The sequence below is a fragment of the Athene cunicularia genome, assembly GCF_003259725.1.
Source record: "Athene cunicularia isolate RWA chromosome 3 unlocalized genomic scaffold, athCun1 chr3_part1, whole genome shotgun sequence".
Classification (NCBI taxonomy): Eukaryota; Metazoa; Chordata; class Aves; order Strigiformes; family Strigidae; genus Athene; species Athene cunicularia.
Window position 1 is genome coordinate 60,096,864 of NW_020799097.1, and position 13,571 is coordinate 60,110,434.

At 37.1% G+C, this 13,571-nt stretch overlaps 1 protein-coding gene across 2 annotated transcripts in view; it reads left to right on the forward strand.

Annotated features, from left to right (window-relative positions):
- L3MBTL3 (L3MBTL3, histone methyl-lysine binding protein) overlaps window positions 1–13,571 on the forward strand; it is a 77,294-nt gene that overhangs the window by 15,645 nt on the left and 48,078 nt on the right. For both annotated transcript variants that reach the window (XM_026845812.1, XM_026845813.1), the window contains exons 3-8: window positions 1,052–1,211; window positions 2,216–2,354; window positions 3,826–3,910; window positions 6,183–6,274; window positions 10,030–10,134; window positions 11,778–11,913. In XM_026845812.1, coding sequence (XP_026701613.1) covers window positions 1,052–1,211; window positions 2,216–2,354; window positions 3,826–3,910; window positions 6,183–6,274; window positions 10,030–10,134; window positions 11,778–11,913 — 717 coding nt within the window. The remainder of the gene's footprint in view (window positions 1–1,051; window positions 1,212–2,215; window positions 2,355–3,825; window positions 3,911–6,182; window positions 6,275–10,029; window positions 10,135–11,777; window positions 11,914–13,571) is intronic.

A 13,571-nucleotide genomic window follows, 5' to 3' on the forward strand; every position in this document is an offset into this window, starting at 1 on the left:
GTAAAGCATACAACTTCATCCCCTACAGTCTGGTAAACCTAAAAAAACTTCTAAAATGTTGCTACTGAATTAAAGTGTGTTTATGGACACATAAACATACCAAGTAAGCATGCTACTACTACCTTACACTGTCCTTCAGTAATTTATTGGTCCCAAAAGATAAAAATATTGCTAAAATTCTCCATTGTGAGAGGAAATAATTGTTTTGAACCACCAGTGATACTGGAGTGTATATGTAGCACATAAATGATATATTCTTCTAGTGGAGATAGTCTGCATACAAGAGTTCATTTGATTCCACTTTCAAAGACAGTATAGTGCTCAAGCAAAAGAAATAGTTTGTGACTTGAAATTTGCCTTTTAGAGGGGTCTAAAGTCAGTGACCTGCTCTAGAAGCTGGAGAACTTGACAGTACTTAATACTTGCCTGTGAGTGAAAGAAACGGCAACTTCTCCTAGGCTACATGCCTCTTGTGAGAAAATTGTAGCTTAGGATGAGTGGATAACTTAGTATTTGAAAATTTCTTTGTTACAAAGTAGTGATTTTTTACTTCTGGTAGACCTCAGGTTGAGCAATAGCTGCTGCTGTGAGACTGTAGAATATAGTCAGTGATTTACTTCCAGAAATACATTCACCTGTTGAAAGATAACTGCCCCCTCAACCGTTTTCATGAATGACCATATATATAGGTCGAAAATGAGGCATATCAGCAGGAGATGAGGTGATGGTCTCCATGCAGTCATGACTCTGTGGGCAGTCAGTGTGGTGCCTGTCACAAAATTCACTCCTTCCACAAGTAGCCACATAAAGCAGTATCGATGTGCCACTGATGACAGGGGCATGAAATAGATGGATTCCCCTCTTGCGTTGCAATATGAAAACCCAACTTGTTTGTCAGGAATATGGACCCCATACAGGCACTAACTCCCAGTTCTTCATTCTAACAAGAGTGATGTGACTTCTGTTTTTCTGTTTGCTTGGCAAGGCCTGCTGAGGATGGTTGGAAATGTATCACCTCTACCTAAGTGAAGTTACTTTTTTCATTGTGCAGCCTTTTCAGAAAAGACAGGGATACCCACAAGGTTGAAGGAAACTGCAAAAATGGATGGACTTGTTTTCTGTGAAAACTGTTACCGCTATGGTACCATAGAAGAATTTGTTCCTGAAGGGAAATTTTGCAGCCAGAAATGTGCCCAGCAAGTAAAAAACAAGTAGGTGCTACTATAAAGCATAGAAACAAAGAATTTGGCATAAATGCAGCTTGAGATAAAAGTGGTGGGATAAAACATTAATGGTGGGCCAAAGGGAGATACTAAGCAGCCATGCCTTGGTGACTCTCCATTGGTTTATGATTGTTTTTTTACTGTTTTCATGTAAATGCATTAACAATGTTTGGTTTTGTCTAACACTGGTGTTAAAGGCAGTCTTTTTTGTCCAGTGTGCTGTGTTCTCCTGTCAGATGCAAGTGGTAAAACAGTCTATGGGATGCATGAATCAGTGTCAGACTCCCACCCTGTTTCATAATCATTGAAATTAAGATAATCAGTAATGAGATGGTTGGTGTGGTAAGTTTATTATAATTAAATGCAAGATCTGTGTTATAGATGACAGTGAGTGAAAACACGAGCATACTGTAGTTTCTCAGTTCCTTTTCTTTTAGCTAGTGCAGTTCATCTCATCATAAAGAAGGTTTGTGTTAGTATGTCCGTTCTGTATTGCATATTACTGCATTATGGCAGTTTTTAACATCTATGATTTTGTTTGTTTTCCTTCATTTTTAGCTAATTGCTTTAGAATTTTCTGTTCTGATTGCTTGTTTAGCAATTTGTACAGTCACATACCAGCTTTCTCCAATTGGATTAAATAACAATTACCTCTTTTTTCCTCTTTGTAAACTGCCCTGCAGTCCTAAATATTTCACAGTTTGCTTCTTCCTGAGACTTGATGGTACATGAGAAAAGACACACTGTTTAAAACATGCAGAACTTGTTCAGTGTAAGCTGACAGCTTTCCCTTTGCAGTTGCTATTGTGTGTCTTTCAGATTGATTCTTTTGACAGATGTAATTTTCAGCAGTATTTCTAAGAATGCATTTGGTATAATACCTTGGGACCTACAAACACTTGACCTTCAGATTTATTCATTTTTTACTTGTTTTATGAACATGAGAAGTGAAGTAATATTGGCTTTGTGTCATTGTGTTACTCTTGTACTAGAGAACCAAAGGAGGAAAAGCCCAGTGTGGAATGTAATGGGGAAGATGATTCCAAAGGCATTCGTAAAAGAAAAGCAAAGTTACCTCTCAAAGAAGAATCCAGGGATAATGGGGAGAAGAAAGAGAATCCTGATGAAACTGTTAGTATGCATCATAAACACATTCCTGCAAGTATTTCAGTGGGATTTTTGCCTTATATTGCTATGTCAGTAACTTTATCATTCTACAAAAAGAAGTGACAGCATCACTCTCAGAGCCACAATAAGTAGTGGATTCACTTACCAATTTAATTATGCCTCATCAGTAAATTGTAATTATGACAATGAACTCATAAGAGCTGGTTTTTGTCTCTTTTCCCTCCTTTTTTAGAATCATAGAATCATAGAATCATTCAGGTTGGAAAAGACCCTTGGGATCGAGTCCAGCCATCTGCCCTACTCTACAAAGTTCTCCCCTACACCATATCCCCCAACATCTCATCCAAACGACCCTTAAACACATCCAGGGATGGTGACTCCACCACCGTTCTGGGCAGCCTATTCCACTCTCTGACCACTCTTTCTGTGAAATTTTTTTTTTTCACAGAACAGAACAAAAAGAATTTTAAGAACAGAACAAAAAGATTTTTAAAGAAAAATTATACTAACCTAGACTTGCTATGTTTTCAGCATAGAAAAATAGGAGTACGTATTTCACAACACCTGTTACTTTGTTACTCTGCACATGAATAAATTACTATAGACCAGTAATTTATGTACAGAGAAATCTACATTACAGTTAAGAAGAGAATACTTTCGGTTTTCTTAGTGTAATTTGCCTTTAGGAAATCATAGCTAAAGATTTTGTTTTGTTTTGTGTTGCAGTGTAATGTGCTTTGGAGCACCTTTTGGTTTTTTCAATGCCTTCCCGTAATGTTTGTTTTCCTATATTTGTTTTCTTCCCAATAACTGTGACACCTCTGAGAGGAGCACAGTTTTGAGGGAGAAGGAGAGTACTCTGTAACTGCTGAATTGTCAAAAGGCTGAAGACAATAGAGTTGTCAGAAGGGAATTTGTAGCTCTCTGTATAGCTGTATCTTAGCAAAAGTCAGGGGACACCTTCTTTGCCTTCTTGCATCTGCTCTCCCAAGTGAGTACTTACTCTTCAGCTATTCAGATGTTAACAAAACTGTTAATATGCAAACAATGAAATAAATAAAAAGGATCAGTGCTATTTTATATTTAATAAAGCAATCACACATTTGAAAAAAGCAGACTAAAACTGTGAGAGGTTTTCCTTGAGATTATTTTGGAAGCATGAACATATCAAAGATAGTGCTATTTATCTCGGGCTCAGCCAGGCCTGCTGAAGGCTTTGTGATCTGTCCCTGGCTTAGACAAGACTGGCTGGCTGAGTACTGGGTGTTGAGAGTCCTTCTGTCCGTCATTTTTACTGTGTTTGCTGTGATTTGTCACTGATGGCTTGCTTTGTTTTTATTAGACAGCTGCAGGTTTGTTTGAGATAGCAGAGAGCCGTGTCAGTGAAGTCACAGTTAAACCTTGAATGTCTCCATTTTTACTTTACTAGACTTCTGAACTAATGAGGTTACTGTACTCTTTTTTTTAAATTTAGGAGGACAAACCTGAAGGAAGGATCTTGAGAGTCTCACAGAGAGCCAGGAGAAAAAGAAAAGGGGAAATAACAGTTTTGAAACAAAGTAAGTTAGATTATGAAACAAAAATCTCAAATATCAATTATTTAGGTAATATCCATGTCTTAGTGTGAATTGCCAGCATTTTTTCACTGAATTTGTATTCCCTATCAAATACATTTTTTATCAATTGTGTAAAAAGAGAGTGTCAGTGTTATTCATAGCAATTAAGTTTTAAGGATTGAAGAACTGAGAGAACCAAGTGAAAACAGGGAAAAAACCCGTCACTTGGAGATTGATCACCTTTTACAAAGAGCCAGTTTGTATATGTCAGGCAGCAGAGAGGAGAGTATAGCGGGTGTAAAGGTAATTGATACACATTTTAGGGCTTTTTTTCATCCCTCTAAAGAGTGCTGGTATTAAGAGGGAGTCAGGCCTCTTGAGTTCCCAGATGTTGAAAGACATGTATGAAACAGAAGTGAAGGTTTACTTTTGTTTCCTTGGGGATCAATTTTGTATCTACAATGTGTTCTGGAAATAGACACATTTATGACTGTTTAGGAATAATTGCTGTAATCAGTCCAAAGGGACATACGCTGCATCAAGTGGCATAATAAAACGTATTTTAAATGAGTGTTGTTTTTTCAAGCTATTTGTATGATAGATACTTTCAGAAAGAATCAGAGAATCAGAAGCTATTGCAACTCAGTGGTATACCAAAGAGAAACCTACATCTTGCCCTCCAAAGCGTTTCTTGTGGTAGACTGGGAGCCATTACCAGAAGTTGCTGAGCCACTAATCAGCACAGAGCTCCAAGTAACTCTGCTGCACAGTAGGCAGATGAAATACTGATCGAAGGTGCATCACATAAAAGTTATGGAAGATCCCCCTCCCAAGATAGAATTACTCCTGAAATGTAAATATAATTTCTACAGTTGTTTCCAAAGCAGAGGTGATAAGAAGCATGCGAAATACAGGCACAAAGCCAGTGCTCTATGAAAATCACTGCTGTCCACTGACAGAATGAGCTGTACAGATTTCTTCTGGTTGTTTTTTTTTTTTTTTTTTAATTTGGAAAAATCTCAGTTCAGCACAAGAGGCTTGGTATAAAAGACTAATTTATATTCAGAACCAAGCACATAACTCTGCATTGTTGTGCTGAGCAACACATCTCTAAAGTGGAATACATAAAAACTGTGTAAATTACAAATAAAATGAATCTGCTTTAGTAGTGTTGAGCAATTGCTCTCATTCTGAAATTTGTTATCTTTTGGTTACATTATCAGCTTTCTTCAGGCAAGTTTGGCATTGCTGTTGTTATGGCTCATATTTTAATCATAAATATGCTTAACCAGACTGTTACTTAAAGGACTAATTTCTCTTGTGAGTAGCCCACAGTCAAGAGAATTGGGCCAGAATCATACCGTAGACTGTGAGGAATTCTGGCAGCATGAGCTTATGGTCTGAAATGCTAAGCTGCCTGTGCAGAGGAGGCATTTTAGGTGAAGATCAGTAGAGCAGAGTGGAGGTGTATGAAAGTAGATAGATACATGGCCAGCCTCACAAGCCATCTGTTTTTGTAGTTCCTGGCTTTTGCTAGTGCAGTTAGTGCCTTATTTTCAAGGCCTAAAAACTGTTACTCACTGATGTGACTGTAGCCAGTATTACAATTACTATGCAAGTGTATGTGAGGGTTCATACTATTTGAAAAAAACTGAAGTTGGAGGTTTCTGTCATATGCTAATGACATGATGGGGGGAAAAAATCACTGGTGACAGTTTTGCTGGCTTGGAGAAATTACTGTTAAATCACTGCCTCTCCTCCCAGAAACATCAAACTACGAAGTGATGGAGTAGGTTAGAAACATTCTGAATACTGTTAAAGAATAAAGTATTTCAACCATGATTAAAAAAACATGTCACAAGTGCTACCCAGGTGAAAATGCTTTCCAGGAAAATAAATTATTGGAAAAAAGAATTTGAACTCATCTTTTTATACATTTGAAAATTGTATGTCTTAATGCTTCTTATGAGCAAAAAGGAAAAAGGGAAAGGAGGCAAAATACTCTTAAGTTGTTCTTGTTACCTGAAAGAGCTTTTTCTTGTTACTAATCAAGATCTGAACTGCTGGAAACCTTTCCATATGAACCAGGAACCTTCATGTTCCTGGTGCCATTAAAGCAACAGAGCTACTTCTTTTCTGGGAATCAGTCCTGATAAATAAATAATAAATGTAGATTTGAGATAGGTATATTACAAACTTCAAAGTGTTGTTTCTTTTTTTTTCTTGAGAAGTTAACAGTTACGGAATTCTTTTGCTGTTGTGTGATTCTTTACAGCTGTACCCTCTAAAGGAAGGCAAGCATGGTGTTGGGCATCCTATCTGGAGGAAGAAAAGGCCATTGCAGTACCTACCAAGCTTTTTAAAGAGGTATGGCCTTCTCTAGTTAAATCAGTCAACCATCTAAGATCATGAAATCAATTTAGAAAAATAATTGAAGAATTTACACTTCTCTGGGGGAAACCTACACGACTAAAATAATGCTATCCATCAGTAATTGTCAAGATAGTCAGAACATGTGAAATTAGCTAGCTATCTTTCTCTGCTTTTTCAGAGAATTCTGTAGTTGTAGATGAATGCTGTCAACTGAGACTACAGAAAGCAGATACTTTTCCAAAATCTGCAAGTTCTAGCCTTTCTTTCTGATCTCTGAATCTGATACATACCCTCATTTTTGCATGCCGTATCATTCTCTTCAAACATGTTTAGAAAGGTGGTACAAAGGTCATCTTTTGGCTTGTTGCTTTGATTATATTGCCTGTCTTTTTGCAGTTCCTGCTGACAAGATTATTTTGTTACTACATCAGATACTAGTTTGGCTTGTTCCCCTTTTGCCTGCCTTCTGACTGGATGTCACATCATCATCTCTTGCTTGTCCTTTGCCTGCTATGGTGGTCTTTGTCATTTGTCATTTCAGTGCTTTCTCTAGTTCTGTCTTTCTTGCTTGGAAGAGAATGCTGTATGCAAATCCACAAAGCTTCCATGCTGTTCTCTTCTCTTGAAAACCTGGCAAAACATGTGAACATGTCTCAGCTGCTGTACTTCTGCTATGTATATCTGATATTATTTTTTGATAATTCTGTTCTTACTTGTAGTCTGTTTCTTGCATTCATTTCTTACTGTTTGCTTTATACTTCCAACTATTAAATCTTTTGTGCAGGGATTTTCTTTTCAGTTTACATGTGCATGTGATGCTGACTTCTAATTGGTGCTTTTAGACATTACTGAGGTACAAAGTAAAGAACTAGGATTGTGATGTACAGAGTCCATAGATTTGTAGGTGCAAGAACAACAGTTACCCGATCATCCTTATATATATATCCCCCTGTGCTGTATACTGGTTGAAAAATTAACAAGAAAAAAGTCTGGATAAGTAGTGTCTCTGTTTGGAAGGTAGATTTACGATGTGTTGCTCTGCCTGTCTGAAGTTCCATGAAATGCTTTTGAGGCACACAGGTACATACCAGCCTTTCTGGGCACTGCAAATGGTGGTAAAATCTGGAGTTATGTGATGACATACTGTTTTCTTTATTTTTGTATGCGGTGTACTTTTCTCATTCAGTGCATCTTACTTAACATTTTCTTTTAAAGTCTTTAACACCCTGCTAACTCTAGGATTTTATTTAGTGGGCAGTATTTAAAGCTTGTAGTGGAGAAAGGTTTCTTAATAACAGTCAGAAGTGGCCAGGTAATATTTCTCCATTTTACAGGTGGACAAGCAGGCCATGGGAACACTAAGGTTAAAAAAAATCCCAAACATCCCTACTGATTTTGAATCCTTGATTTCTGTCTGGATTGTGAGAATTACTGGTTTTTTTCTCTTTATTTTTCCAGTTCATAAGGAGTACTTTTCATGAGGGCTTTTCATACCCTTAGTTAGGAATGGTCTGGATAACAGAGTCCTTGCCACTTTGTGATACTTAAATCTTAGAGCCATTTTTAGGCTGTGACTGACAAGCTGTTATTGCTCCAGTAAAACAGAATTATTGATCCTTGAATTTTGTTTTTTTTCAATCTCCAAGCCTCCTGAGGTAATCTTTTGGGTTTTGTCTATATTCTTGGACCATACATAAACATTTTTAATCCTCAGACTGCCATCTGCTCATTTGCTGACTCCTTTTACCTTTACTATTATTTTGTTCTTGTACCTCTCCTTAACAAAGTATCTTTAAATGTTTGTTGGAAAGATAATGTGTAAATACTAAGTTTGTCATAGTTTTACCCTGGGTGATATATTGAGAATAATGCAAAAAATTGAAATCTTAGTAGTATTAAAGTTATCAGTCTTCTAAAAATTGCGAGTTATTTTGCTGTAACAGAAACCAAACTAAAGATTGTGTTGCCTTAGAAGTTTTAGATTTAACAATGGGAAGAATAGATAGTAATTCATGTCTTAAATTTCAGGATATACGTGTGTGATAATTGCTTAGTTTTTAGTGTATTGTTTGTAGAATTTTGTAGTGTTTGTACAGTAATGTGTATTATAATGAAGAATAAAGAGATCTATGACATTTTAATTGTTTCCTTTCTTTGTAATTTTATTTGTGCTTGCTTTTGCAAAATCTCAGTTACATTTTTGGCCACTGTTTCTCAGTGTGTCAGTATTTCTAGCATTTCAGTTTTCCACTGAGGTTTTTTATCTGTGAGTTATTTATGACATAGATGGCATTAACCGCAAGTCTGTGCACCAAGATGAACTTTAAAAATTTCAGTTCATTTATTAAAAAAAATACTTTGCTTTTACATTCCTCTTGAGGAAGTATCTAGGATTATGCATAATGTAACTTTATTGAACTTTCTTTGATAGTAAAAATGTTGTGTGGTGATGTTAGGATGATAACTTTTCAAATGCAGATACTGCAGTCAGATACTCTTGATCCCTTAACTGAGATCTACAAAAGGATCTAAGCTAGTTTTAGATAGGGACTTACAGCTATGGTTAGACACCTATTAGCTGGCCACTTTAGGCTGTTTTAAACTGGTCTGGTTCTCCATTTTCCCTCCCATTGACTGTATATTCCTGCTATTTGTGCCATACACTACATTTTTTCCTTCTGGGTTTAATATACAGTTATATCAGTTGCAGCCAAAACTACCAAAGAGGGGATTCGCTTCCTTCAGAATAGGTGAGACCTCTCTGAGTACCTCCCTTGGTACCCTTCTCTTTCCATTGATTGCAGAGGTCCTGCAGTTGGCTTGGGAGCATGTGTGGCTTTTAGACAGGAACAGAAGGAAGGGGAAGCACCTAAGATGCTTCTCCTACATTTTGTCTGTAACCGTTTGAGACACAAAAACTGGCTGGCTCTGAATTTGTTAACCTGTGGAAAATCCTCTTCAGTTTTAGTCAGTTATTTTCCTGATATTCCTTCCAATTCAGCGTTACTATCTGCTAGCTTCCTTTCTCCTTTAACAGAGGGCATGATACAGGGGACGCTGATGCCTTCTGATTGAAAACACCTGTTCTGCTTAGCCTTATTTTCACTTCTTGTTTTTTCTAAGATGTTCTGGGTTCATTGTAATGTCATATAAGGGTAGTCATGTTCCTGTGATGCAAAAATATTCCTGGAAATACAGCTAATCTGGATTAAACATAAGTCCAACATAAGAGAAAATGACATCAAAGAGGCTATCCCTGTATACAGTGTTTCAGATTTTTGCCTTACAGTTCATCTTCAATGGCCTGAGATACAGAAGTGAAAAGGCAAAAGAGAGCATCATTATTGTGGTTATTACGGGAATGATGACCACCAGGAGGGTGTCAAAGAGTCACTGTACAGACTGAAATAGAAATAATTATATTGATAAAATGTTTTATTGACAGTGAAATAGTTGAGGTCAAATCATGTCATCTTTTTTTCCTTGATTACCTTTTCTGATAATTCTTTATATTTTTCTTACATGCTCTCCAAGTTTTAGTCATTTTAGTATCAACGTGTTTTTTGAACAGTCATCAATTTCTCTTTTCCACTGTGTGTTTTTAAAAATGTGAAACTTCTTTTACAGCAATTTATTAATTATTTCAGAAACATGAATAATAAATAATCATTGTTCTTTTCCTTATAAAGATACTCTGTCTTTCTCTGGTGTACGTTCAGAAGTACTGAAACTGTTCCTTTCCATTGCAGTATCAGTCTTTCCCATACAACAAAAACGGATTCAAAGTAGGGATGAAGCTGGAGGGCGTGGATCCCGAGCACCAATCAATATACTGTGTTCTCACGGTGGCTGAGGTAAGTAGAGGCTGTGAGCAGCCATGGTGTGGGATTACACGAGAGACTGAACTGAAGCAGCAGCAATCGAAAGTGCTCACTCTTCCCTAACAAACAGACAGAAACTGTATGTAGGAAGATGGCTTTAAAATTAATAACACTGACAGACATGTAAAGACTATATCCAGTGCATGCAGCAGTGACTATTTACATATAGTCAATATAGCAGCTAGAGAAAACAGTATTGCACTAGTTGGGTGATGTGTGTTTTGTCTGTAATCCTGTGGTTTAAATCTATATTTAAAAGAGAAAATAGAGAAAACATGACAACTGATATATAGCAGTTTTATAGAAGTTTGGTAGTATTTACAGTTGCTCCATTCACTGATACAATTACCTAACACTTTTTTGTCTTGCAGTTGTGCTATAGTTTTTTTCAGGCTCGTGGCCTCAGAAATTGCCTGTATTGGCAATTCTGCAATTTAGTATACAATATAAACTCAGTTTGTCTTTTTGCTGCAGTTTATGAAATAACTTTTCTGATGAGTCGCTTCTTTGCTTTTGATAGTATAAATGAGAACCCATTTCTCAGTTAGGTTTTTTGTCTTTCAAACATAGTCTGAAACATTAGTTTCAAACATTAGTTTTTACACAGTTTTACCAAGGAACTTTTTTTTGTTTGGTTTTGTGAATTAAAATGGGGAAACGGGAGTAGGTCGTTACTCTGCTGTGTAACACTGGTATTTTAAGCAGCTGAAATTTTGCAGTTTATATGTTAATAGCATAGGCTTTTGTGTTCCCATTTCTGGATCTCTTCATGGCCCATAGTCATTTCCCATTTCTGTGGGTATCTCTTCCATTTTCTTGTGGATGGTGTGTCAGTGGTTGAGTATTTCCTGTGTACTTTGTGCTTGGCACTAGGTGCTGGGTCATGTTTTACTGCAGGATGACCTGAATTCTGCAGAATTCTGAGATAACAATCTTAAGTTATGTCAGAGTATAAATTAAATACAAAATAGGGTGACCTTGATGTCAAGAGATTTGCACTGATAACTGCAGGAAAGTTACAGTATTTGGCACTCGAGAAGATGCAGAAAACTTTAGTACAGAGAGGGGGATTGTGTCCTGTTCTTCTCTTTCTCTTGGTGGTTAACTTACTACTTCATGAAATAATGACATTCTGGGGGATACCTCCACTGACTTTTCATCTTCAATAACAGGTCTCAGTATCTCTCTGGAGACCCTGCTGAACATAGTTACTGTTGAGTGCTCTCTTGCATACTGATTAATCGGGATAGCTTGAGAGCATCATTATCTGCACTTTTTCCATGATTGTATCAGATGTATTCACACTCTTCTGTAGGGTTTCTGTTTTATTCTGATGTTGGGTTGAACATTTTTCTAGTTTTTGAACTCTAATGGCAATATCCAGCATTTAGTTAATTCTTTTCACCAGAAGAGGAGTTACCTAGACAGAGAATAGCTTTGCTTTGTTATTCTTTCCTTTTCATCAAATGAATTTATTCATCCAGTCTTGGCTTGAGCAGAAATAAAAGGCTGACTGAAAACACACTGTTATTATACATAATACTGAACAGAGGCTGTTATGTATAGGGCATACATTTTAAAACATAGTGTCGTATGTTGTACATTCTTGCTTTTAGGTTTGTGGCTACAGAATACGACTCCATTTTGATGGATATCCAGATTGTTATGATTTCTGGGTGAATGCTGATTCTTCAGACATTCATCCTGTTGGATGGTGTGAGAAAACAGGTCACAAGCTTCATCCACCTAAAGGTATTGTTTAGTTTGAAATGTGTGCATTTTGAACATGGTGAAACTCTACTTAAAGTCTTGCTAAAATCTTGAGATTGAAATCCTGCTTTTTTTATTCAGTGGAAATTCAAAGAAAACAGGAAAACAAAATGAACCGTAAGAATAGTTCAGAAGGCATTAGGAAAGAATGTTAAACAACAAACCTAGACCCCAAGTGAATGCTTATTGCAAGTAAAATGACAGTGTACTAGTGACAGGCATGCTTGAACTGAGATTTCACAGGCAGCTGAGGATTCTTTAGTAGAAAGTCTTAGGATATTTTCATTACTAGATACTGAGTATCGTTACTGTGTGTCTGTTGGCACAGACTAGTAAAGATTGTCTTCTTGCCTCAAAGAGTAAGCTTGAAGTAGAGACAAAAGAGAACAGAAAAGGAGGGAGAATTATGCCTGAAAGCATAATTTGTACATACTTTATGTAAATTGTATATCTGTGTAATTTTCTTGCTCCATTATTCTATTTCAAATTATGTAACTTCTTCATTTTGGCAGATGGAGTACATAAAAAAGGAATAAATGGGCTCCATTTTGGGGTAGGAAGGGAATATGTGGGGATGAAGAGAGCAAGTCCTGAAGACAGGAGTGTGAGAAATAAATGAATGTGGTGTTTTGACATACAGAGTGAGGGTAGATAGCGTGGTTTCAAAAGACTGAAAAATGGTGAGTCAAGAGGATGTATTATGGAAAATTACAAATCTGTGGATGTAACTGCAAGGGTGGAGAAGGTGAGAGTAAGGCTACTGCAAGTGTACAGGCAGAGGGCCTGTCAGTGTGGAAGAGCGTGGCATTTCTGCAGCTGAGCCTTGGAGGAGTATGTGCTGCTCTTCTGAGCACTTCACTCTGGCTACGGGCAGGAGTGCTCTGTGCTGCTGCTCCAGTACAGGAGTTTTCATTGGGCATAGCCCTGTATAGCTGGCTGTGTGGAAATAGCAATTTCTTGAACACAAATCAATTTCTCAGAAAGTTGCCCTCCACTGAAGTAATGTTACATCTAACTAATGAGTAGTCCCAAGTTATAAAGTTACTGATGTTGTTACAGCATGCTTAGTAAGTTTGATAACTGTGATGAAGGTTTGTCATCTTTTCCATCTTAAATGCCTGGTTTTGAAAGCTTAAACTTTTATTAACAATAAATTGTTGCTGCTAGAGGAAAGCTACTGTCTGTCTCTGAGTAACTTGCATGAAAATTTTCTTCAGTTTCTCTTCTAGTTTGAAGTTGGCAGGAGGATTGTTCTACTGTGGTGGTTTTTTTTTCCCACCATACTAAAGTATTGTCTTTTACTTAGAAAAGTCATGGAGCCTATCAGAGGTATTGAGGGAGACACATTAGGAGTATATATGATGGTAATTCTCAGGGTTGTGATTGTTATCCTCTACAGCTATGTAATCCTGCCATCCCCAAGACATATTCTTGGTTTTGGATATCAGCACTGTTCTCTGGTATTTTTATCTAAAACCTGCAAAGTGCTCTGCCCTTTGCATGGCTTGGCTCTGTCACTTCACCTCTGCGGTAACCCATTTCATCATTGGTGAGGTATGATGTGATTGCTGAAACCTGCTCTGGTCCTTGTGGGACTTCTGTTGTCCCAGTACAAGCCTAGCTTGCATGTGGGATGGAAG